The following is a 27,139-nucleotide window of genomic DNA, read 5'->3' on the forward strand; positions in this document are numbered from 1 at the left end:
ATGAAAATCCCAAGCACAAAGGTACTTGGGAGTCCTAGTTCCGGATTCTGTTGAGGTTAACATTCAGGTTCAGTTTGCAGCAAGGAAGGCAAATGCAATCTTAGCATTCATTTAAAGTGGAATACAAGAGCAGAAATGTACTGCTGAGACTGTACAATACTCTGGTCACACCACATCTGTAATATTGTGATAACAGTGTGGAACTGGAGGAACACAGCAGGCCACGCAGCATCAGAGGAGCAAGAAAGCTAACGTTTCAGGTTCTGATGGGTGTGTGTGTGTGTGTGTGTGTGTGTGTGTGTGAGTGAGAGAGAGAGAGAGAGAGAGAGAGAAGGGCGTGAGTGTGTGGGGGGCGGAGAAGAGGAGAACGGGATTTCATTCAAACTTACAGAACATTGACAGGCTTGGATAGAGTGGATGTGGAGAAGATGTTTCCACTAGTAACACAGCCTCAGAGTGAAGGAAGCACCTTTAGAAGTGAGATGAGGCAGAATTGCTTCAGTCAGAGGTGGTGAATCTGTGGAACTCATTGCCGCAGAAGGCTGTGGAGGCCAAGGCATAGAATGTATTTAAGACAGAGACAGGTTCTTGATTGGTAAGTGGATCAAAGGTTATGGGGAGAAGGCAAGAAAATGGCAGTAAGAAACATATCAGCCATGATCGAACAGTAGAGCAGACTCAACAGGCTGAATGACCTAATTCTGCTCCTATGTCTTATGGTCTTTATTCGTCCTCTGGTATTATCCCCTCCATCCAAGGGGGCTTGGAAGATTATAACCAATACTTTTACAATTTTCCCCTTACAGTGCTCAGTATTCTTTCATGTATCACACCTGACCCATAGTGACTTATCAACGTTAAGTACAACCAGCCTTTGTAATATGACTGCTTTGTCAATTTTTATCTCTTCCAGTACTCTACCCTCACTATGAATTGACAGTATCTTTTTCCTTGGCAAAGGAAGGTAGACCACACTCATTTAATATCTCAGCAATTACCTCTACATCAATGCATAAATCCCCTTTTTGGTCCTTAATTAGTTCCAACACTCCTCTTATTACCTTCAAATAATCATCTTCTATCTTCTGATGAAGTGTCACTGGACTTGTATTATTAACTGTTTTCTCTCCACATATGTTGTCAGACCTGCTGAGTTTCTCCAGCAATTTCTCTTTTTGTTCTTTTCAGATCTTCAGCCTCCATAGTTTTTTTTTAAAACTCATTACTTTTGCTATTCTATTATATGAAATTTGTGTTTATTTATCAAAGGCCACAATATGGAAGAAAGTCAAAACAATATTCTTTTAATACAGAGATAACAAGGTGTAGAGCTGGAAAATGCTTTTCTGAAGAAGGGTATAGGCCCGAAGCGTCAGCTTTCCTGCTCGACCTGCTGTGTTCATCCAGCTCTACATCTTGTTATCTCAGATTCTCCAGCATCTGCAGTTCCTACTATCTCTTCTTTTAATAGTGCCACTTTAAAATCACTAACATTCCAATAAAACAAATATTATTGACCAGAAATGTAATACTCATGCAACCATATAGCAGTAAAACATTATTATTCTAGGAACATTTTCCAATTCATCCAAATAACATTTTGAGAATGAAAGAATTACTGTTTCAAGACTTTTGTATACTTTAAATTTTGTGCTTTGTAGGAGCAATATATTTATACACTCTACAGGATGGGCTTCTACGAGAGATGGAAAGATACAAGAAAACTGATAGCTCTGAAGACATATCACTGATCAACAGCACTACAAGAAAACACAAAAGCTACAAGCAAGGTGACTAATTTAGAGTATTTACATTATGGAAACAGACCATTCAGCACCACAGGGTTATGCTCCAGATAAGATTCCTCTCACTTTTCTTCATATCACCCTGCTAATATACCCTCTTCTTATGTTTTTGTCTAACTCCCCCTTTAAATGCACCTAGGCTATTCACCTCATGTACTCCCTCACTAAGTTGAATTTGGGGAGGATGGTGAATTAACATTTCTTTCTGATAAAGATTTATCATATTGGCATGATAGCAACTGTAGAGTGACACAGCACACTAGTATCTATGCAATAATTGTTAAAGTTAATACCTCCTCCCATTACAATTGGCTATGATTAAGATATGCATATAAAAGACTAACACAAACTACTGAAGGCATTTTGTTACGTTCTCTTAATTGTGTACCACACTATCCACCTCACCCCAGCATCATACTCTTCTGAAGGTACTGATTCTTGTTGAGATAGTTTATTGGATGTCAAGCATACATAGTGTAGTGTTTTAGACAAGCATCAATCTTCATACAAGAACCTTTATGCTAATTAGGGTGAACCAGTTTGATGTACTTGTTAATTCACATCTTTGAATGCAAGTTAAAGCATAAACTATCACTACCTTCCCAATTCACATACTTCAGCAGACCTTACAAAGGAAAGGCTTCTCATCAATTTATTTAACTTTCTCACAAAACAGAAGCTCAAAGAAGTTTAACAAATGCAATGAATTGGCAGCTTTAAAGTGCCCTGTATAATAAATGCACCACTACAGCAGCACACAATCCTCTCCATTACTCAACAAGTAACATAGATTGACAGCAAAATGAAATGAAATATGCAAACATCTCATGCTCGACAGAAGTCTGGAATGGGTTTCGAATAGAATTTCTGCAGGTTCTCCTCTTCTCCAAATACTGAAAAACAGATCAAAACAGACATTCAAATACAAATGACTTTTATCCAGATGCGTTACTAACATTCCATTTCTCATAAAAATTAACATACAACAGAGTTCTCCTTGTGACCTACAGGACTGTAATAACTGGAAGGGATAGATATTTATCCAGGAAATTTCCAAATTAATTCAAATGTGTCAGGAACTAGCTGACCTCAGTCAGGAATTTGTAATTTGTAATGTAATATTTAGAACTAACATTCACTGTGACTGCTAGAAAGGGCGTGATCAAGAAGGGCTTGGATGTTCTCTGTGCCGGTGCTCAACAGCCAGGCTGATTAACACAGCACACTGGGACAGGAATGGATAACACTCGTATATGTCATGCGAGGGGAGGCAATGGCCAAGTGGTATTATCACTGGAATGTTAATCCAGAGACCCAGATAACGTTCTGGGGACCCAGGTTTGAATCCCACCATGGCAGATGGTGGAATCTGAATTCAATAAAAATATCTGGAAATTAAGAATCTAATAATGACCATGAATCCATTGTCGACTGTTGGGAAAAACCCACCTGGTTCATTAACGTCCTTTAGGGAGGGAAACTGCCATCCTTACCCGGTCTGGCCTATGTGTGACTCCAGACCCACAGCACTGTGGTTGATTCTGAACTGCCCTCTGGGCAATTAGGGATGGGCAATAAATGCTGACTGGCCAGCGATGCCCTAATACCGTTAATGCGTAAAGAAAAAATACATACGTATGTAAGAATAACTAATGTACTACCTTAAAAAGGTAGCTGGGAGGAAAACTGGCTAACATAAAAACATATGCAACATACTTACCTGAAAACTGCAATAGCTATTGGTAAGTACACAATTGATAAAATCATTTATTTTTATTATTTCTTGGTTATGAAGCCATCAACGTCAAATATGGAATGAACTGCTCATCCCCAGTTGTTAGTGAATGTGGCAGTGAGGTTTCTTCTTGAACCACTGCGCTGTGGAGAAGACACAGTCAGTTTTGCTGTAATGCGTGTTTCTTCAACGCGAATTGGCTTTAATGCAATTGAAGAATTTAGACTGCTATTTGTTTAATGTGAACTCTCCTTACTTGTATTGGCTATGACACAATTCTGGCCCCACTAGTTTAAATGGTGTTGCCATTGTGCGATTTTCTTATAACACAAGATTGCACAAGAATGGAACTATCACGTTATATCAGAAATGACTGTACTTCTACAGTTGTTAGGTTGAAGTTCCACAATTTTAAATGAGTATCAGGAATAAGTGGCCAAATTAGAACGGTGTGCAATTTGGAAGGGAATTTGGGAAGACATGATGTCCTTATTCTACAAGGTGATGAAGTCACACTTGAGGAAATACTACTAAAGATACCTTGATGAGCTGCTACAATGTACCTTGTAAATAGAACACACTCTAGACAGTGGGACAGTGATGTAGATAGTGGATCTTTAATCTGGTGGATAGACTCCCAATCAAGTGGACAGCTTTATCTTGGCTAGTACTAAACTAAATATTTTTGCAGCTCCAATCAATCATTCAGGAAAGGGAGAGTAAAGGGATGTAACCAATCGTGCTTGTACTGGTGGTGAAAGTTTGGTGAAACAAGATGTGAACTGCTCAATGTCGAGTATTAAAACTGGTCCAGTTGATTTTCTGGTCACTGATGACCCTGAGGATGTCAGGATTCTGTGATGGCAATGTCTTTAATTGTCTTGGATATGCCTGGGGGTGACTACTACTTGACATTATGATGCATGAATCACACTTGGTACTTACTGTCCCAAATCAGAATATTGACTAGGTCTTGCTGTATGTTTTAGTACCCGAGGAATTATGAATGGAGCTGAACACGGGCATTCAACCAACAGTCACACTTAAGATTATAATAGAGGGAAAGTCATCCAGGAACCATCTTACTATAGTTCAGTCTGGGACATTTCCCCAATATAGTCATGCAGCAATCTCATTCCTCCTGCGAACCTCAGCAGTGTAGTCACTCCCCTGGTCAACGTTACAGACGCTACCCTTAGTAACAACTGGATGCAATTTTTCTCATTGACAGTATTACACTAGTGCAGTCTCTTCCCCCTCATCAGTACCATGCAGGTGAAGTCCCTAATCTCATCTATGTCATGCAGTCATCCCTTTTTAGTGTTACACCAGTGGAAATGATTCACTTGTCAATTATATGCCAGTACTGTCAATTCCTTGTCAGTTTCATCTTGTTGACCTCAAATTTTTGCTTTTCCATCTCTTTATTTAAATCTATGTTATTTTGATGTTTTCTCCAACTGAAACTCAATTGATTCATTCACTTTGCAAATTGAAATGCTCTATTGTTGCTAGTCTCACCAAGTCAATTCCTTTGGATCAGATCAACATTTAAAATTTTGTCTGCTCAGTATGCTTTCATATTTGAAACATTTTGAACTACCATTTAACCCAGTATCAACTACTAACACTTCACCACCACCAATTTTCAAGTATCCATGCAGTTCACTGGTGTTCATTGGTACTATAATTGGGTCTGGGGATTGGTTAGCCAAAGTGGCTGAACAGCTTGTTCATGAATGCAGAGTGATGTTAGCCGCTTGGGTTCAATTCATATACTGGCTAAGGTCACCACAAAGGTCCCACTTTTTCAACCCCATTGCTTGCCCGAGTTGTGGTGACCTTCAGGTTAAATCACAGCCAGTCAGGTCTCACTTTTCATTTAAGAACAGATTCTCCACTACAGATATAATGGTTAACCAGTCTATAATTCCCTCTATAATATTTTTCTCTACATCCTCTATTAAATAGTTAAAATTAAATAAAACATTAGTTACTCTCCAGTCCATGAGAAGTGTCCCATGATATATAGGATTTTGAAAGATGGCCACTAATGCATCATCTATTTCTGGGGCCACGTCCTTAAATACTCTGGGGTGTAGATCATCGGGCTCTGAAAATTTACCAGCCTTTAATCCCATCAATTTCCACAACATAATTTGCTTATTAATACTAATGCCAATCAGTTCCTCCCTCTTACTAGACCCTATGTTCCCCAATGACACTTATGTCCTCCTCTGTGAAGACAGAACCAAAGTATGCATTCAAGTGATCGACATCTCTTTGTTTCCTATTACAACTCCCTTGGTTTCTGACTTTATAATCAATTTGTACATTACCTGCAAACCTACTCGTGTTCATTTCATTGCAAATTAATCAATTCATTTGTCCTCCTATAGGGAAATCTAAACAACTCCCAATCGTCAGTCTCATGTTTTTATTTTGGCCAATTTGTATGTCACCTTCTTTGGATCAAAAACAATCCCTAATTTCCCTTGTTAGTCATAGTTGAGCCATCTTTCTCCTTACTTTTGTGCCAGAATCACCTTCTAGATTCCTCTCATTGCCCCCACCGTCATACAGAATCTTGACTTGGAACTATTTTGCTGTTCTTTCATTATCACTGTCAAAATCCTGAAACTAACTTCCTCACATCAGTTTAGGTGTTCCCACATTCTAAAGACTGTAGTGATTAATGATGGCATCTCGCACCTCTATAGATGTGGTGACAAGAACTTTGTACAAAATGCCACCTATGGCCTGACCTTCTGCATTCAACGACATGCACTCCAGAGTCTCTCACTTCTATTACTCTTCTCAATATCTTTCTGTATATTGAATATTCCCCAGCTTTGCCCTCTGTAAATGCATTGCCTTACACTTCTCTGGGTTGAAATCCATTTGTCACTTTTCCTTACATTCAGCCAAACCATATCATGCCATATCATTGTGGACTTGACAGCTAATCTCCTCACTATTAACTACACAGTGTCATCTGTAAGCTTCCTAATCATGTTTCTCACATTTCACAGTCTAAGAATAAGGGGTAAGCCATTTAGGACTGAGATGAGGAAGAATTTCTTCACAAGAATTGTAAACCTGTGGAATTCCGTACCACAGAAAGCGGTTGGGGCCAATTCGTTAGACATATTCAAGAGAGAACTGGGCATGGCCCTTGTGGCTAAAGGAATCAAGGTGTATGGAGAGAAAGTGGGAAACTGACATTGCATGATCAGCCACGATCATACTGAATGATGATGCAGGCTTGAAGGGCTGAATGGCTCACTCCTCCACTTATTTTCTATGTTTAAGTCCAAATCACTAATACACATTCCTAAATAGCAAAGGACACAACACTGAGAAGTGTGGAATGCCAATGGGAACTGCTTTACATTTGCAAAAATATCCATCAACCATCAGTCTTTGTTTCCTGTTTCTCAGCCAACACTGCATCAAACTCTGCAAATTACGTTGCATTCTATGGATTTCCACCTTTCTGAGTAGTCTGCCATGTTGGACTGTGTCAACTGCCTTATTAAAATCCATGTCGACAATGCCCTCTGCACTACTTTCATCAATACTTCTTGAGATTTTCTCAAAAGGAAAAATTAACTCAGTCATAGTTAAGACATGATCTTACCAAAAGCATGCTCATTATCTTTGACTATTTGGCCTATCCTCACTTTTTTAAAAATAATGGCATAACCTTCACACAAATTATTTCCACTCTGGATTTCTTTAATACCCTGTGACATAATCTGTAAATTTCTGGTATTTATCCACTTTCAAGGATGTCAGTCTCTCCATTACTTCCTCTTGCATTATGCTTATTGCATGTAATATTTTTCAGTTGTCTTTAACAAGGATGTCTGCAACATCTGGCGTCCCCAGAATTGATCCCATTACCTCAGAATTCAGATGTCTCCCTTCCTATTCAAGATTCCCTGCCATGTGTTCAATGATTCAATTCTCTTATCACTTACAACTTGCCTGTAATTTCATTGTTCATGTTTCTTTCAAAAATCAGGGTTCTGCACTTGCTCACCTTTTCTCTTCTATTTCTTTCATGTGACCTGGTGTTGCTGGAAAGGCTAGCATGTACTGCTTATCCGTAATTGCCTTTGAACTAAGTAGTTTGCCAGGCAATTATGGATTTGGAGTCACAGTAGGGTAGACCAGGTAAGGATGGCAGATTTCCTTCCCTAAAGGAAATTAGTGAACCAAATTGGTTCTAGATATACCTACTCTAGGTGCTGCTAACTTCCTGTCTCTGGGTCCTCCACTTGACCATTTCTCTTTTTTTTAAAAATACCTGTCTCATTCAATTTTAGATGACGTTTCCTCACCATCCGCTTGTTGGAATAAGGTTCTGCTGTAGAATTCACATTAGTCTCAATCTTAGTTTGGGGAAGATTTACGGCTCATGCTTTACCTTGTGCTTAATTGCAGGGGATAGTCAATCATTTCCATGTGATCAACCTTTCTGGCTGTTGTGTTCCACTTACAGCCTGTCAGAATACTCGGTGTTCATGGAGAACAATGTGTGCTCTCCACCAGCTGGGAACGCACCGCATTAAGAAATATGGTTCGCATATCAAGCTGGGGTGGGGACAGTTTTGTAAAGGATCACATATTTTTCCTTTTTGGGACTACAAACTGAAATGAAAGTTGAACTACTACATAGCTGAAATATCAGAAGAGTTCTGAAACTCTCAAAAAGTTAAGTGGCACACACTTTTTGCTGTGCAAGATGATGTTGTTTTTCGAACCAATCAGGATGATATTTTGAAACACATTAGCACAAAGAATCTTTGAATTAAGGAAAGTCTGAGTTGCAGTTTGCAAGTGTAAGGGCAGACAGAGACATCCAGAAATGTGCAAGCTGAAAGGTCATTCTCGCTTTCCTCTGCTCATGACTCTTTGGAATTCTCAACTCCAGAGTGCTGTGGAAGTTCATTTTTTGAGTATATTTAAAGTGAAGATTGATAAATTTCAATTACCAATGGCATACAGGGTTATGGTGATAGTGGTGGTATAAAGCAAAATGTGCTTGATCAACCATGATTGCATTAGATGGTAGATCAGGCTCGATGGGCAGAATGATCTACTTCAGTTCTTATGGGTAACTACTGATCAGGAACTGCTTTCTTGACTACTTAATTGGTGCCCTTATTCTTTACTGGCAGGGGTGCTTCACTGCTAGTGCATGCATAAATTTGACGAGGCAATGCATTTGCACATTCTCCATTACTGATCTAAATAAACAATAGTACAGCACAGGAAGAGACCCTTCAGCCTACCAAGACTGTGCAACATATGATGCCTTTCTAAACTTAAAAACCTTTCACCTCTATGTGATCCACATCCCTCTATTCCTTACCTATTCATGTATTTGTCAGGATACCTCTTAAATGTTGCTATTGTCACATAGCAACTGCCACCTCCTCTGGCAGGACATTCCAGGCATTTGCCACCCTCTGTGGTAAACATTTACCTTTCAAATCTCCTTTAAACTTTCCCTCTTGTATCTTAAACCTATGCCCACTAATAACTGACATTTCTGACCTGGGAAAAAGACTCCAATTATCCATTCTATCCATGCCTCTCATAATTTTGTAAACTTCTATCAGGTCACCCTTCAGCCTTCAATGTTCAAGTTAAAACAAATCAGGTTTGTCAAATACCTCCTCATAGCTAATCCCTCCAAACCTTTTCTGTAGCATCCCCAAAACCTCCACATCCTTCTAGTATTGTGGCGACCAGAAACATGCGTAATATTCCAAATGCGGCCTAAGTAAAGTTCTATACAGCTGCAACATGACTTGCCAATTTTTATACTCTATGCCCTGACCAATGAAAGCAAGTATGCCAGATGCCTTCTTGACCATCTTACCTTATGACACAATGATTATTCTTCCAAATGTTCGCAAACACCGATCCATTCAGTCCAAGATAACAAGGTGTAGAGCTGGATTAACACAGCAGGCCAAGCAGCATCAGAGGAGCAGGAAGGCTGACGTTTCCGGCCTAGACCCTTCTTCGTTCAGTCCACCTCACTTTCCAGCACCAATTTCAGCAATATATGCTCCCTTGTTAACCTGAGAACTTACTGGTCAAGAAAATTTTCTGAACAAATTTCACCTTATCCTTTCCCTTTACTTTAGTGTTATTTTACTTGATTTTTGGGTGAGTAAAGTCACTTAAAATCACCAGTCTATCATTCTCGCTCATGTCTTCATGCTTGTTAATTGCAATCTATTTTAATTTGTTCCCATTTAATGCGACACTATTTCCTTCTTGAATACCAGCAAACTATCATTCCTTTATGCAACTTAATCTTTCCTGCTTCTATGCAATAATACCCAGCAATCAAATGAATTCAAATCACCTCTTAATCTTCCATACTAAAAGCAGCATGAGATCGTCACTGCAACTGAGTTTCATAATAAATACACTTAGCTAAAATATCCTGACTATGAATCTCTGTTGCATACCCTCCAAAGCCATTCTTTGCTGCACCTCTAGCCAAACTGTTCCAGTACAGCTATTACACTTAGCACTTACACAATATGTAAAAGTGGCCTCAAAAAGAAAGGCAAATTCAAATCAGTAAATTATCATTCTATCAGTCTACTCCCTCAGTTAGAAAAGCAGTAGATGTCATTGACAGTATGGACTATTTACTTATCCATAACCTGCTCAGTGGTGGCCAGTTGGGTTCCATTAGGATCACAACTACAGACATGAGGCGTTGGACAAGAGCTGAATTCCAGATATGAAGTGCAAGAGATTGCCCTCAACACGATGGCAGCATTTGACAGTGTGACATCAAAGAATCCTAGTAAAACTGAAATCAACAGCCATCTCAAGAAAACTCACCAGTCGCGAGCACAAAAGGAAGCTGGAAACAAATCATCTCAGTCCTACAAAATCACTCCAGGAGGTACTCAGAGCAGCAAAAAGGCCCAACCAATGTCAACTGTTCATCGATGATTTTCCCTCCATTAAAATCCAAGTGGAGCTATTCACTGATGATTACAATGTTTAGTTCCATTCACAACATCACAGATAATGCAGCAAGACCTAGATAATGTTCAGGTTTGGGATAATTACATTGGTGACACACAAGGGCCAATGGCCATCCCAACAAAAGTGAATCTAAACATCATTTCTTGACAAATCAATGACATTGCCATAATTCATTCTCTTACCAGCATCATCCTGAAGGTTAAATAAGCCACATAAAAATTATTTCGAACAGCAAATCAGAGACCAGGCATTCGTGGCACTCATTTTCTGACTTCCCAGAGCCTGTCCATCATCTACAAATCACACATCATGAATAAAATAGAAAACTCCCCCCATTTACCAGGATGAGTGCAGCTCTATTAACATGGAAGGTAGCCAATACCATCCAAGGCAAAACAGACCTCCTAACTGGTACCCATGCGCAGTGTTAATAGAGTCATAGAGCTGTACAGCATGGAAACAGACCCTTCGGTCCAACTTGTCCATGCCGATCAGATATCCTAAATTAATCTGGTCCCATTTGCCAGCATTTGGCCCATATCCCTCTAAACCCTTCCTATTCATATACCCATCCAGATGCCTTTTAAATGTTGTAATTGTACCAGCTTCCACCACTTCCTCTGGCAGCTCATTCCATACACACACCATACTCTGTGTGAAAAACTTGCCCCTCAGATCCCTTTTAAATCTTTCCCCTCTCACCTTATACCTATGCTCTCTAGTTTTGGACTCCCTACCCTGGGAACTTGACTGTTCACCCTATCCATGCCCCTCATCATCTTATAAACCTCTAAGGTCACCCCCTCAGCCTCCAACGCTCCAGGGAAAATAGCCCCAGGTTAAGTATTCATTCCCTCAACCACTGGAGTACCACGTGTAGTAACAACTCTTAATTTATCTATATCACTGGGTGTTACCAATGAGTGGAAACAGAACTAGGCTGGTGATAAAAAACATACTACCAATAAAAGCAGGTCAGGGCAAGGCATTCTGCATTGAGTAACTCACCTCCTGACTCCTCAAAGTCTGTCCACCATCAACAAGGCAGAAGTCAGTACTGTGATAGAATTTTCTCAATTGCTTGGATGAGAGCAGCTCCAATAACATTTAAGCAGGTTGCCAGCATCCACGACAAAACAGTTTTCTTGATTGGCTTCACAACCATAAACATTCACTTGCTCCACCACCAATGCTCAGGAGCAGCAGTGTGTACCATCTACCACAAGCATACAGAAATTTACCAAGGCTCCTCAGGCACCAACCTAAGCTGTGACTACTATCATTTAGAAAGCCAAGGGCATCAGATACACGGAATCATAACCCCTTGCAAGATTCCCTCCAAACGATTCACTATTCTGACTTGGAGATATATTGCTGTTCCTTCAATGTCACTGGGTCAAATCCTGGGCCCTCCTTTCAAAAGACTTTGTGGAACAAACACAGATTGCTGATGAAATTCAGTAGGTCTGGCAGCATCTATGTGGAGAAACAGAATTAATGTTTTGAGTCTGGTCTGGCTGTTCTTCAGAACTGAAAGGTGTTGGAAAATAGTTTTTTTTTATATTTTTGACTGAGACAAAAGGAACCTACTTTCCAAAATTTTCCAGTTCTGAAGAGAAGTCATACAGGTCTTGAAACATTAATTCTATTTCTCTTTACAGATGATGCCAGACTTCAGTTTCACCACCATTCTGTATTTGTTGCGTATTTCCAACATCCATAGTAATATGCTTTTATTGGCATGGTGGGTCTACCTACACCACATGGATTACAGTAGTTCAAGAATGTAGTTCATTCTCATCTTCTCAAGGGCAACTAGACATGGGTAATAAATACTGGCCCAGCCACCAACACTCTCATCCCACGAATGAATAAAGAAATGCACTCCAGGAACTTGCATGGTTTTCTTCAGCAGCACCTTCCGAACCTTTGTTCTTCCTACTACTAGAGATCGAAGGCCATAGGGAACGCCATTATTTGCAAGTCATGCATTATGTTGACTCAGAAATAAATGGCCAAGCCTTCGTTGTTGCTGGGTCAAAATACTGGCAGACTATAATATACAAGGACATACAGATCATACAGTGTTTAGACAGAGTGAGGTAGACAGGGTTACAGCTACACAGAAGGTGCACAAAAGCAAGATCAACATTAGATTTTAAATTATTATTTGTGATCAACAGGGCTAGGGGCCAAGATAGTCTGGTTACATTCTGTTTCCTGGAGTCAGAACGTACAATACCACAGGAAATTTCATGTCCACAGTAAGCTGGATCTAATAACGCCTATTAGAAGGTAGATTTTGGCCTAAAATGGGAATTAAGATAGAGGTCGTCAGATTTCTGGGACAAAAACCAGTCAAAAAGGAAGTAAAGAAAGTGAATATTTCATGATTTTGTTATTTGCCACTATCACAAAAAAAATTATACTGGAATTTCTATTATTGTTCAGTCATGAGAATTAAGTCGTGGCCAAGCGGTTAAGGTGATGGACTTGAAATCCTTTGGGCTGTCCCTGCGTAGATTCGAATCTTGCCGACAATGGTTGAGAGCTTAAGGCAAATAAAAAGGGAATTTGCTCCCCCTCTTCTTGTTGGGTTGGCATGGTAGCTCAGTGGTTAGCACTGCTGCCACATGGTGCTAGGGACCTGGGTTCAATTCCGAGATAGTAGGAACTGCCGATGCTGCAGAATCTGAGATAACAAGGTGTAGAGCTAGATGAACACAGCAGGCCAAGACATATCAGCGAAGCAGGAAAGCTGACGTTTTGGGTCTGGACTCTTCTTCAGAAATGGGGGAGGGGAAGGGGATTCTGAAACAAATAGACAGAGGGGGAGACAGATGGAAGATGGATAAAGGAGCAGATAGGTGGAGAGGAGACGGACAGGTCAAGGCGGCGGGGATGGAGCCAGTAAAGGTGAGTGTAGGTGGGGAGTTAGGGTGGGGGTTGGTCAGTCAAGGGAAGACGGACAGGTCAAGGAGGCGAGGATGAGGCTAGTAGGTAGGAGGTGGGGATGGGGTTTGAGGTGGGAGGAGTGGATAGGTGGGAGAAAGGACGGACAGGTTAGGGAGGTGGGGATGAGCTGGGCTGGTTTTGGGATGCGGGTGGGGGCGGGGAGATTTTGAAGCTTGTGAAGTCCACATTGATACCACTGGGCTGCAGCATTCCCAAGCGAATACCTATCAGCCTCATCCCCGCCTCCTTGACCTGTCCATCTTCCCTGGACTGACCAACCCTCACCCTAACTCCCCACCTTCACTCACCTTTACTGGCTCCATCCCCGCCTCCTTGACCTGTCCGTATCCTCCACCTATCTGCTCCTTTATCCATCTTCCATCCGCCTCCTCCTCTCTCTATTTATTTCAGAATCCCCCTCTCCCCCATTTCTAAAGAAGGGTCTAGACCCGAAACGACAGCTTTCCTGCTCCTCTGATGCTGCTTGGCCTGCTGTGTTAATCCAGCTCTACACCTTGTTATCTTGGGTTCAATTCCAGCCTTGGGTGACTGGCAGTGTAGAGTTTGCAAACTCTCCTTGTGTCTGTGTGGGTTTTAGGGCGGCACGGTGGCTCAGTGGTTAGCACTGCTGCCTCACAGCGCCAGGGAGCCGGGTTCAGTTCCACCCTCTGGCGACTGTCTAGGTGGAGTTTGCACATTCTCTCCGTGTCTGTGTGGGTTTCCTCCGGGTGCTCCGGTTCCCTCCCACAATCCAAAGATGTGCAGGCTAGGTGGATTGGCCATGTTAAATCGCTCAGTGTTCAGGGATGTGTAGATTAGGTGAGTTATAAGGGGTGTGTCTGGGTGGGATGCTCTCTGAGAGTCGGTGTGGACTTGTTGGGCCAAAGGGCCTGTTTCCACACTGTAGGGATACTATGATCTAAACTCATTTATAACTGGTTTTACTTTGCCAGAGCACTCAGCACCTACATTTAGTCACAGACCGGAGAAGCTTAAGACATAAACTCATATGACAAGAGAGAGATGCCTTATTAAATCCTTTGTTTTACACTATTCTGTAAGTAGATGGACTGACAACTGTTTAATGACAGTTTCATGTCGTCGTGTACACAGTTCATTGCTGGACAGCTAAGACTGGAATGCCTGACTCTGGCTACTCATTACACTGGACAAGCAACTTCCATTCAACAATTATTAGAGAAAGCCAAGCCAATACCTTTTTCCCAGAGCTCAAAGAGGCTTTTAAAACATCAACCACATGTGGGTCATTGATCAGTGTTAAAACATCTAGACAGATAATGAAATTATACATGACGAACAGGGATGAAATGAATTTACACCAATAGTGTAATATGGGCACATGCCAAATCAGAAGCCTGTTTTACACCACAACTCATGTTTCATTGAAGGTCTCCAGTAAGTCCGTTTCGCAGTCCTGACATAAATAGATTTCACCCCAACCTCAGGATTAAAGGCTTAACATACGTATATAATATATTTAATGTATCCTATATTACCTCAATTTAACATCAATGGTAAGATTGAATGACAGCTACATACCCTTTATTCTTTGTTATTTGTAGACAATTGCCTTTTCAAAATCGCAGATGCTAGTTGTACAATTGTGTTTAGAGCCAAGCCACTCAGAAACCCCTTATTATTCGATTTCACTTCCTTCAGTGCTTGAATGATATCATTCCTAAATACAATTCAGGACACAAATTACGTCAATGAAATAACGTGAAAACATGCCGTTAAACTATATTCTCAGATGCATGCATTGCTGAAATTATGTATTATATTCCACCCTATAAAGTAGGTTATATTTTGTTTCCCTTAAATGTTCAGGTACTAAGGTCAATGTGTGGTTGAGGTATTCAAATCAGAAGGTTAAAGGCCAACTTGTGCTGAGTTAGCTCACTTCAGCTACAACATAGGAATACCCTCATTTTAGAAGAGGGGAAATAAAGTGAGGAATCCCACTTCTGGACACCATACTATGATTCACCTGGGCATCAGACAAGAACTGAACTAAGTGTAGCAGTGATAACACCATAGTTAAACAGCCTGACCAAACCATGCCTTTTAGATCAACAACTTCTCAGGTGAATCTAAGTACACTGTCAGTACTGTACAATGGAACCGCTGAAAACTAGTAATTTCAAAAAGGAGTTGGGGGATTTTGGCAAGTTATATCTATCATTTTAAAATTAAAACATGTGCTAAGAACATTTAGAACCCAGTTTTTCTGCATGGATATATTAACTATAAAGCAGGATACCAAATGACTTCTGACAACTCAGGCTATCACATATCTATACAAATTAAGCATACTTCAATAATGAAATAACATGTTAGAAGTACCACTTAAAAGTACAACTGAAGATAAATTTTTATGAAATAATATGAGCTCTGCAAAGGAAAGGCATTTCAGAACAGCAAGTTTTGTAAGTATTTACGAATGCACTGCAGAGAACTTACTCCTGATTAGATATTTAATTACAAAATCTATTCATTTCTGACCTGTTTGCTTCAGGATGCATTTCCAAGAGGGTCTTCATTAGTTTGTTAAAGCTACTTAAATTAGCAGAGTTTGGAGGAATGAATGTCCCTGTTGCTGTTGGAATGTCCTGTACACACTGCATCTGTTTGTATTTCCTTCTGTTAATCTGGTAACACATGTGAAAACTAGATTAGCTAAGTAATGTGCTATTGTCACAATGACATAAACTGAGGTAATATTTTTCTTTAAAAAGGGCACTTTTGGCATGTCTAGCAATCCTGGATGAACTAAGGATATTCAACATTTTAAGATATGCGATATATCAAGGGGTTAAAACACAATACAAAAAAGCAACATATAGTACCTGATATATTAAGGACTAGAGATCTACAGCACAGAAAAAGGCCCTTCACCTATCACGTCAGTGTCAGTCTAAAACAGCCACTAGCTTTCCAATCCCATTTTCCAGCCTTGGCATCACAAGCGAGAGTGTTTTGCCTCTACCACACAGGCAGTGAGTTCCAGATTCCTACCACCCTCTGGATGAAAGGGTTTTTCCTCACATCTCCTCTAAACCTTCTGCCCCTTACCTTAAGTCTATGTCCATGGTCACTGATCCCTCAATCAAGGGGAAATGTTTCTTTCTGTCTACCTTCTCTCATAATTTCATACATCTCCATCATGTCCCCTCTTAATCTCCTTTGCTCTAAGGAAAACTATCCAGAAAATAACAAACTCTTCATCCCAGGCAACATCCTGGTAAATCCCTCTGTTCCCCCTCCAGCGTTAACACGTCTCTCTTATAATATGGATTCCAGACTGCATACAATACTCTAGCTGTAGCCTAACCAACGTTTTTACAGTGCCAGCGTAAACGTCTGCTCTTAAACTCTATGCCTCAGCTAATAAAGGCAAGTATCCTTTATGCCTTCTTTATCATTTTACCCACCTGTGCTGATATCTTAAGGAACTAATGTACATTGGTCCCTTTGATCTTGGTGCTTTCCAGGATCTACTGTGTATCGTATATTCCCTTGGCTTGTGTGTACTGCCCAGCTACATTACCTGACATTTAGGGATTTGCCACCGATCAGCTCATCTATATCCTCTTGTAATCTAAGGCTATCCTCCTCACAATTTATTCATCCCAACAATTTTTGTATCATTTGTGAACTTACTGATCAACTCTCCTACATTCAAGTCTAAATTATTTATATAAACCACGAATAGCAAGATCCCCAGGACTGACCCTGGGGGACCCCAATGGCCACTCATTCCAATTGGTAAAACATCCCTCAACCATCACCCTCTGCTTCCTACCACTCAGCCAACTGTGGATCCAATCTGACGAATTTCCTTGGATTCCACGGGCTCTTACCTTGCTAATAGTCTCCCATGTGGAACCTTATCAAAGCTTTGCTGAAGTCTAAGCAGACTACATCAAAAGCAATTCCCTCATCACACCTGGTCACCTCCTTGAAAAGTTCAATCAGGTTGATCGGATATGACCACCCTTAACAAAACCATGCTGACTGTTCTTGATTAATCCCGGTCTTTCCAAATTCAAATTAATTCCGTCTCTCAGAAGGCGTTGTCTAAAGGTGCAGTGGTGAATTTCTGCAATGCATCTTGTATACAATGCATATTGCTGCTACTGTTTGATGGTGATGGAGAGAGTGAATGATTGTGGATATGATGACAATGAAGTGGGCTTTGTCCTGGATGGTTTCGAGCATCCTACATATTGCTGGAACTACCCTCGTCCTGGCAAATGGGGAGTATTCCATTATACTCCTGACTTGTGCCTTACATATGGACAAATTTTGGTGAATCAGGAGGAGATTACTTGCTGCAGAATTCCCTGCCTCTGACCTGCTCCTTCTTGTGGCCAGTGTATTTAGCCTGTCTGGTTGTTATAAAGTGGAGGTGACTCAAAAACATAAGAACATAAGAACTAGGAGCAGGAGTAGGCCATCTGGCCCCTCGAGCCTGCCCCGCCATTTAATAAGATCATGGCTGATCTTTTTGAGACTCAGCCCCACTTACCTGCCCACTCACCATAACCCTTAATTCCTTTTACTGTTCAAAAATTTATCTAGCCTTGCCTTAAAAACATTCAGCGAGGTAGTTTCAACCACTTCACTGGGCAGGGAATTCCACAGATTCACAACCCTTTGGGTGAAGAAGTTCCTCCTGACCTCAGTCCTACATCTGTTTCCCTTTATTTTGAGGCGATGCCCTCTAGTCCTAGTTTCACCTACTAGCGGAAACAACCTCCAGCTTATCTATTCCCTTCATAATCTGATATGTTTCTATAAGACCTCCCCTCATTCTTCTGAATTCCAATGAATATAATCCCAGTCTACTCAGTCTCTCCTCATAATCCAACCCTCTCAACTCTGGAATCAACCGAGTGAATCTCCTCTGCACCCCCTCCAGTGCTAGTATATCTCTTCTCAAGTAAGGAGACCAAAACTGCACACAGTACTCCAGGTGTGGCCTCACCAGGACCCTATACAGCTGCAGCATAGCCTCCCTGTTTTTAAACTCCATCCCTCTAGCAATGGCAGACAAAATTCCATTTGCCTTTTTAATTATCTGTTGCACCTGCAATCCTACTTTTAGCGATTCATGCACAAGGACACCCAAGTCCCTCTGCATAGCATCATGCTGCAATTTTTTACCATTTAAAACATTGTCCATTTCCTGTTATTCCTACTAAAATGGATGACCTCACACTTATCAACATTGTACTCCATCTGCCAGACCTTTGCCCACTCACTTAGACTATCTATATCCCTCTGCAGACTTTCAGTGTCTTCTGCACACTTTGCTCTACCACTCACCTTCGTGTCATCTGCAAATTTTGACACACCACACTTAGTCCCCAACGCCAAATCATCTACGTAAATTGTAAACAATTGCGGTCCCAACACTGATCCCTGAAGCACACCACTAGCCACTGACCGCCAACCAGAAAAACACCCATTTACCCCTACTCTTTGCTTTCTACTGGTCAACCAATCCTCTATCCATGCCAATACATTACCTGTAATACCGTGGAACTTTATCTTATGTAGCAGCCTTTGGTGTGGCACCTTGTCAAATGCCTTCTGGAAATCCAGATACACCACATCCACAGGTTCCCCATTGTCCACCATGCAAGTATTGTCCTCAAAGAATTCCATGACCTACCCTTCATGAACCCATGCTGGGTGTTTCCAATGGGTCAATTTATATCCAGATGTCTTGCTATTTCTTCCTTAATGATAGATTCAAGCATTTTCCCCACTACCGAAGTTAAGCAAACTGGCCTATAGTTACCTACTTTTTGTCTACTTCCTTATTTAAACAGTGGCGTCACATTGGCTGTTTTCCAATCTGCGGGAACCACCTCAGAGTCCAATGAATTTTGGTAAATAATTACTAGTGCATTTGCTATTTCCCCCATCACCTCTTTTAGTACCCAGGGATGCATTTCATCAGGGCCAGGAGACTTGTCTACCTTTAGCCCCATTAGCTTGCCCAGCAGTGCCTCCTTACTGATAATGATAGTTTCTAGGTCCTCGCCTGCTATAACCTTCTTGCCATTAGTTTTCGGCATGTTATTGGTGTCTTCCACTGTGAAGACCGACACGAAATAACTGTTTCATGTCTCGGCTATTTCCTCATTCCCAGTTATTTAAATTGGCCTTCTCATCCTCTAAAGGACCAATGTTTATCTTCGCCACTCTTTTACGATTTACATATTTATAGAAACTTTTGCTGCATGTTTTTATATTCTGAGCTAGTTTACTCTCATAATCTATCTTACTTTTCTTTATAACTTTTTTTGTGGCTTTCTGTTGGCCTTTAAAGATTTCCCAGTCTACTAGTTTCCCACTACTCTTTGCTTTTTTGTATGTTTTTTTTTCAATCTGATACTTTCCCTTATTTCCTTAGACATCCATGGCTGGATCTCTCTTTTCCTACAGTTCTTATCACCAGAATATACTTCTGCTGAGCACTGTGAAAAATCGTTTTGAAAGTCCTCCACTGTTCCTCAATTGACCCACCATAAAGTTTTTGCTCCCATTCTACCTTAGCTAACTCCTCCCTTATTCCTTCATAGTCTCCTTTGTTTAAGCACAGGACATTGGTACTGGATTTAACCTTCTCACACTCCATCTGTATTTTAAATTCGATCATACTGTGATTGCTCCTTCCGAGAGGATCCCTAACTGTGAGATCATTATTTATTCCTGTCTCATTACACAGGACTAGATCTAGGATAGCTTGCTCCCTCGTAGGTTCCATTACATATTGTTCAAGGAAATTATCGCGGATGCATTCTATGAACCCCTCCTCAAGGCTGCCATGACCGACCAATTGGTTTGACTAATCGATATGTAGATTAAAATCCCCCATGATAATTGCTGTACCATTTTTACATGCATTAGCTATTTCTATGTTTATTGCCTGCCCCACCACGATGTCATTATTTGGTGGCCTAAAGACCACACCTATCAGTGACTTCTTCTCCCTGCTATTCCTAATTTCCACCCAAATGGATTCAACGTTTTGTTCAGTAGAACCTATATCATCTCTCTCTACCGCCGATATCATCCTTAAAAATCAGAGCAACACCACCTCCCTTACCTTCCTGTCTGTCCTTCCGAACAGTTTGATACCCCTGGATATTTAACTCCCAGTCATGACCATCCTGTAACCGCGTCTCTGTAATGGCCACTAAATCATACCCATTTGCCACGATTTGCGCTATCAACTCATCCACTTTGTTTCGAATGCTCCGAGCATTCAGATAAAGTGCCCTTACGCCAGTTTTTGCACCTTCTTTTTGTGTCCAATTACCTCCATTACTAACAGCTCTTGAGTTCTCCTTCCCTTTAACTTTTTTCCTAATTTTCAATGGAGTTGAAGCTTCCTTGTCACCTGCTAACCTGCTGCTTTGCCTTACATTAATTGTTATTCTCCCTCTACGCTCACTTCTCCCTTCCCCCCTACTTAATAGTTTAAAATCCTATTAACCACCCTATTTATCCTTTTCGCCAGAACAATGGACCCGGCCCTGTCCAGGTGGAGTCCATCCCAGCGGTATAGATCCCTTCTGTCTCAGAACTGATCCCAGTGCCCCATGAAAAGGAAACCCTCTTTCCCACACCACTCTTTTAGCCACGTGTTTACTTCCCTGATCCTCGCCTCCCTATGCCAATTTGCACGTGGCTCGGGCAGCAATCCAGAGATTATGACCCTTGAAGACTTGTTTTTTAATTTTGTTCCTCGCTTTTCATAATCCCGAAACAGGTCTTTTTTCCTAGTCCTGCCTATGTTGTTGGTACCTACGTGGACCACAACAACTGGATCCTCCCCCTCCCTCTCTAGTATCCTCTCAAGGCGGTCAGAGGTGTCTCGCACCCTGGCACCGGGCAGGCAACACACCATGCGGGATTCTCTATCCTGCTCGCAAAGGATACTGTCTATCCCCCTGATGTTGGTATCTCCTACAACTACAATCTGTCTTTTTGCTCCCCCCTCTTGAATGGCCTCCTGGACCATGGTGCCATGGTCAGTTGACTCATCCTTCCTGCAGCCCTGTTCCTCATCCACGCAGGGAGCAAGTGCCTCATACGTGTGGGACAATGTCAAGGGCTGCGGCTCCTGTGTTCCTGTCTGCAGCGTCCCTCTACCTGCCTCACTCGCAGTCACACACTGCTGTCCCTGCCCGCTGATCGAATTAACATTAGTTAATCTACCTGGTGTGACTGCCTCCTGGAACACAGCATCCAGGTATTTCTCCCCCTCCCAGATGTGCTGCAGTGTTTGGAGTTCAGATTCCAGCTCATCAGTTTTCAGCCGGAGCTCCTCAAGCAGCCAACATTTGCTGCAGATGTGGTCACTGCCGTTCTCAATGGGATCAGCTCGCTCCCACATCATACAACTACAACACATCACCTGGCCTGCCATCTCTACTTAGTTAATTATTTAAAATTAATTAGTTTTTTTTTAGTTTTGCAGTGTTTTCTGCACCAGTAAGTTTACTCCGTTATATACTCAAACAGACTCCGGCTTTGCCTTCCGACCCGCTCCCAGAGGATTTGGCGTCTGGGTGACCACCCCGAAAGATAGTAGAGATAAGGAAATAAAATGCAAATAGCTTTCCTGCTCACCACACTTAGTCGTTATTATTAGGTTAGAGGAGGTGGAAGGGTGGGAGACACTACGCGTGTAGTGTCTCCGGTATTAGTTAACTCCCAAATTTATTGGGAGGAAGCTTACCTTCCCAGGCTGCCCTCGCGTTTTCTCCCAGACTCCCGCCGCTGAAACAACTGACTCCCCCTCTATTAACTAAAACTGAAAGACCCAGAGAGGCGCACCTCATCCTATAATCTGTTAAAAGAGCCCCAATCTGTTAAAAAGGAGAGGTTAAATAAAAATAAATCCCTGACACTCTCCGTATAATTAACAGGTAACGAACATCTCTTGGATATGACCTAAATGGTTAGTAAAGTAGCTTTCCATTTATCTGTTAAAAAAAGAACATTTCTTCAGAGCGTTCTGAAGACTGGGCCTTTGGTGGATCTTTTATGTAGTTTGAAGTCACAATCTGATAGTCCATCTTGCCTTAGTATTCAAGCTTAAAATTAGTTCCCTAGAAGCCTCTCATTATTTAAACAGGATAACGAAATTAAAAATATGTTGTCCAGTAGCATTCTTTCCAACATTCACATGCCCTTCGTAATGAAACAGTGTACATGCATAGATATAAAACTGAATTCACTTAATCTTTCCAAGATGATTATTACCAAATAGATATTCATAGCAAGAAATTTCTGCTTTCAATACCTTATGAGAGGCTGTATTAAGAACTCGAGTTGATAATGGAGGAGTACAAGGCTCCCACTGATTCTGTCCTTTGAAGTTAGTGTCCTTTGTAGCATGGTCTTTTAGTGTGTGCACATTTAATGAAGGTTGCGAATGATTTTTAAGCACAGATAACACGTGATCGCCCGAGATTTTTGCCAGATGGACTTTAATGGGCTTCCCATGGTACTCTTTTCCATTCATTTCATCCACTGCCAACTTGGCATAATTGGAAGTTGTAACTCTCAGAACTCCGCACCTAGCAAAGCAGAAATACAACGTGTAAATTGGGAAATGATTTGAATAAAACAAAATCGTTAGACACAAAAGGACACAAGTAAAATATATTCAAAGGGCCTTAGTTACATCAGCTTTTACACCTTGCGCACTCAAAACATATGTGTCCATTAAGTTGCTGAAACTTTGGGTTTAAAATAGGACAAGCAAGGAAAATGAGACATTTGGGAACCGAGTGAACCAACAAAGTGGAAAACTGATAGGGAAATGGCTGATAATTTAAATCAATATTTTGCATCATATTGGAAGATACTATATACATTCCAGTGATAATAGATAAGCAAGGTGCCAATGGGAGGGAAGATCTTGAAAAAGTCTCTGCCACGACTAATAAATTATTTTACAAACTAATAGGATGAAAGGCAGACAAACTGCCATGACCTGACGGTCTTGTTTTTAAAGGAATTAGCTGCAGGAATAATAGGAGGTATTAGTCAAAACATTCTAGACCTAATTGGATACCATGAAAGTTCCACTGGATTGGAAAACAGGAAATGCGATGCCTCTGTTCAGTAAGAGAAGAACAGGAAGCAGAAACCTGCAGGCCTGTTAGCCTAACATCTGTGATAGGAAAAGTGTTGGAGTCTTACTTAGGAAAAAATAGCAGGACATTTAGCAAAGCTTGATGCAATTGAACATAATCAGCATGTTAAGGGAATTCTTGTTTGACAAAGTGCTAGAGCTCTATGAGGATACGACAAGCAGAATGATAAAGAGGAACGTTAGATGTATTGTGTTTGGATTTCCAGAAGGCATTGGATAAGCTGCCACAAGGTAGGAGCGCATGGTATTGGAGATAATGAAACAGTATGGATTGAGGACTGGTTAATACACAGAAGGCAGAATTTGGATACAGGGTCTTTTTCAGGTTGGAGAGAATGGAGTACCACAAAGATCAGTCCTAGGGCTTACTATCTATATTAATGTCTTGGAGGCAAGGGTACAATATTAAAATTTGCTGGTGATATAAAATAAGCGGGAGAGCATGTTGCGATGAGGACATAAGAGGATAAAAATAAAGATGAGTGAGTGGGCAAAATCTTGGCAGTTAGAGCTTAATGTAGAGAACTGTACGGTCATGCAGTTTGGTAAGAACAGTCAAAAGGCAGACTATTACATACATGGAGAAAGATTGCAAAAAAGTGCAGCATAAAGGGATTTGGATGATCTTGTGCATGAAACATAAAAGGCTACTGTGCAGGTACAACAAGTAATTAAGAAAGTAAAAGGAATTTATTACTAGGGCATTTATGTTTAATAATAATGAAGCCTTGTTACAACTGTACAATGTGTTAGTGAGGTCACAACTGGAGTATTCTGTATAGTTTTGATTCTGCATTTAAAAAGGGATTTACGAGCATTGGAAGTTGTTCAAAGGGTTGTTCATACTGGACTGATTCCTGGGATGGAACAGTGGAGTTTTCAAGAATGGCTAAACACATTATGTCTTTATTCATTAGGAGTTTGGAAGAATGATCTTATTGTAATATTCAAGATTCTGAGCTCGTTTGACTGGGTGGATGTTGAGAAGATGTTTCCATTATGTAGGGAGTCTTAAAATAATGGCAGATTAAGGGGGACCCTCATTTAAAATCGAGATATAAAGTTATTTCTTCTCCCAGAAGGTAGTGAATGTCTGAAATTCTTTAACCTAAACAGCTGTGGAGGCTATATCACAAAGTTTTTAAAGAGGACGTAGACAGATTTTGAAACATCAGGGAGTTGATGACTATGCCGAGCTAGCCCGAAAGAGTAGTTGAGGCCTGGCACAGATAAGCCATGACCTTGTTGAATAGTTTGGCAGGCTTATCATATTTGACCTGGATTCGCATCCAATTACATAGCTCGCCATCACCAAGACCATCTCTGTAACATCTCCTGTTTTGGCACTTAACTCAGCTTATGTGCTCCTGAAACCCTCATACATCCCATGGTACACCTTCTACAACTTCAGGCCAATCAAATCTCTGCTACTGTTTCCTAACTTTCAGCAACTCCTCTTCATTCATCACCTACATGCTCACTGCTCCACTGTGACTGTTTTGTTGAATGTTTGGGGTCTAACTCTATTTAGCCTCTCAAAGTAGCAATCTTAGATTCCACAAAACCTAAAGGCAAGAAGTCTATATTTACAGCTTGATTGATATACACATTCTGTTCATGCTAGGTTAGAACTGCTGTATTTTCCAATGCAACGCTGATATTATCACTGCATCATCACATGTATGCTTGATATGAATCCTATTACTCTACCTTTCATCACAGCTCTTCATTTCCCCCCCTTAAGTACACATTGTTGCCATTCTTCTTCCTCAACACCCCCCACTTCACTCACATTTGCACTGTGGCCCTGTTTGATTCTTGACCTTCAATGCTCTACCTATCATTTTTCTTATTATGATGTTTGTTTTTTGCCCTCGTTTCCCTCTCTTTTGTCTTCCTGTATAGGTTCCATCTCCCTGCCCTTCTGGTTTAAACCTCCCGAACTACTCTTAAAAAATTCCCACCTCCAGGACATCAATTTCAGTCCTGTCAGGTGTAACTTATTCAGTCTGTATTGGTCCCACCTCACCCAGAACTGTTTCCAATGTTCCAGGAATCTGAAACCATGGCCCTTCCACCATCTCTTTAGCTGTGTATTCATCTGATATATCTGCTATTTCTACTCTGACTAGCATATGGCACTGGTAGTAATCCTGAGATCACTACCTTTGAGGTTCTTTCAACTTACTACCTAACTCCCTAAATTCTGCTTTCATGACCGCATCCTTTTTGTTTAAAACCGATGTTATCGGTACCGATTCATACAACAATCAATGACTGCTCACCCTCCCTTTCCAGAATGTCCTGTAGCCGCTGAGATATCCTTGACCCCAGCACCAGGAGGCAACAAATCATCTTGCAGTCTTGTTTGCGGCCAACACTCATTTTATTTTTCCCTTCTTAATCAATCCCTAGGTCCTCCTTTGGTGACTTCTAAATTGTTCCCAATTTTCAGATCTATTGTTTTTACTTGCCAATTTGTATGCTTCTTTTTGCATCTAATTAGTTTTTTTCAAGATTTGAAATGTTAACTTTGTTTCTCTCTCCCAAGATTCTGTCAGACATGCTGAAGGAGATTGGAAGTGGATGGAAATTGCTCAGGCCGCCTTCCAAGAAAGCAGACAGTCTTCAGCCCATTCTGATGGGAGAACAAACACGTAGAGGGACTGCAAATCCATGGTAATGCTGTGATATCTGGGGTTAGGAAACTGGAAGTTGTAGAACTAACGCAAAGCATCAGAAAAAACATTAATGTAAGAGGGAAGAGACTGGATGAGGGGTGGAAAGATATTGTGACAGGATAGGAGAAATACATTCCGCATACACTCAGAAACAGGCTGAAACAATGAGTCTGCCAGGACAGTTCTGTTTGTGGGTTTTGGGAAGAAGGTAGAAATGGCTACGCAGAGTTGTGGTACTATGAAGTTGAAAGCTGCAGAGGAGATGTATTCAAAGAGAAGATATTCAGAGAAGAACAGGTCAGTGATAGTGATGAAAGCAATAATTTGATAGTTCATGATGGAATCATGGTCCATACAGAGATAGCGTTTGAGAGCTGGTATTCAGCCTCTTCAAGGTAGAGGTTGGCATGCTAGACAACAATCTTTGTTAGCAGTTTTGATAACAAAGTCAAGAGTTATGCAAAGTCAGGATATTTTTCCTTTCCTGTATTTTTAAATTGCAAGCTGAAATGGAAAAAGAACTTTTAAAACCTGAGGATTACTGAACTTCTTAAAAGCAAATAACCTGACATTCAGTTGTGGCTCTACCAGGAACCCCATCACACAAATTAGCAAAGGAACTACAACAAAAGCTTAAAAATCTAATCAGAGTTCAAGACACTCCATACAATCAACACAAGAATTCCTGGGCAAATCAAGAACACTAAAATAGACAAAGAAGAAGTGATAA

General features: G+C 40.9%; 1 protein-coding gene across 7 annotated transcripts in view; it reads right to left on the reverse strand.

The window, feature by feature from the left end:
* Positions 1-2,240: 2,240 nt before the first annotated feature.
* rbm44 (RNA binding motif protein 44) overlaps positions 2,241-27,139 on the reverse strand; it is a 140,660-nt gene continuing 115,761 nt past the window's right edge. For 6 of the 7 annotated variants that reach the window (XM_048598588.1, XM_048598583.1, XM_048598585.1 and 3 more), the window contains 4 exons: positions 22,871-23,147; positions 16,048-16,193; positions 15,085-15,223; positions 2,350-2,698 (listed from right to left, as the gene is read on the reverse strand). In XM_048598588.1, the coding sequence (XP_048454545.1) occupies positions 15,088-15,223; positions 16,048-16,193; positions 22,871-23,147 (559 nt within the window). In that variant the 3' untranslated portion in view covers positions 2,350-2,698; positions 15,085-15,087. Of the gene's footprint in view, positions 2,699-15,084; positions 15,224-16,047; positions 16,194-22,870; positions 23,148-27,139 lie in introns of all 7 variants that reach the window. The other variant, XM_048598581.1, reaches the window with a different exon arrangement.

The sequence above is a fragment of the Rhincodon typus genome, chromosome 7 (genome assembly GCF_021869965.1).
Source record: "Rhincodon typus isolate 14 chromosome 7, sRhiTyp1.1, whole genome shotgun sequence".
Lineage (NCBI taxonomy): Eukaryota > Metazoa > Chordata > Chondrichthyes > Orectolobiformes > Rhincodontidae > Rhincodon > Rhincodon typus.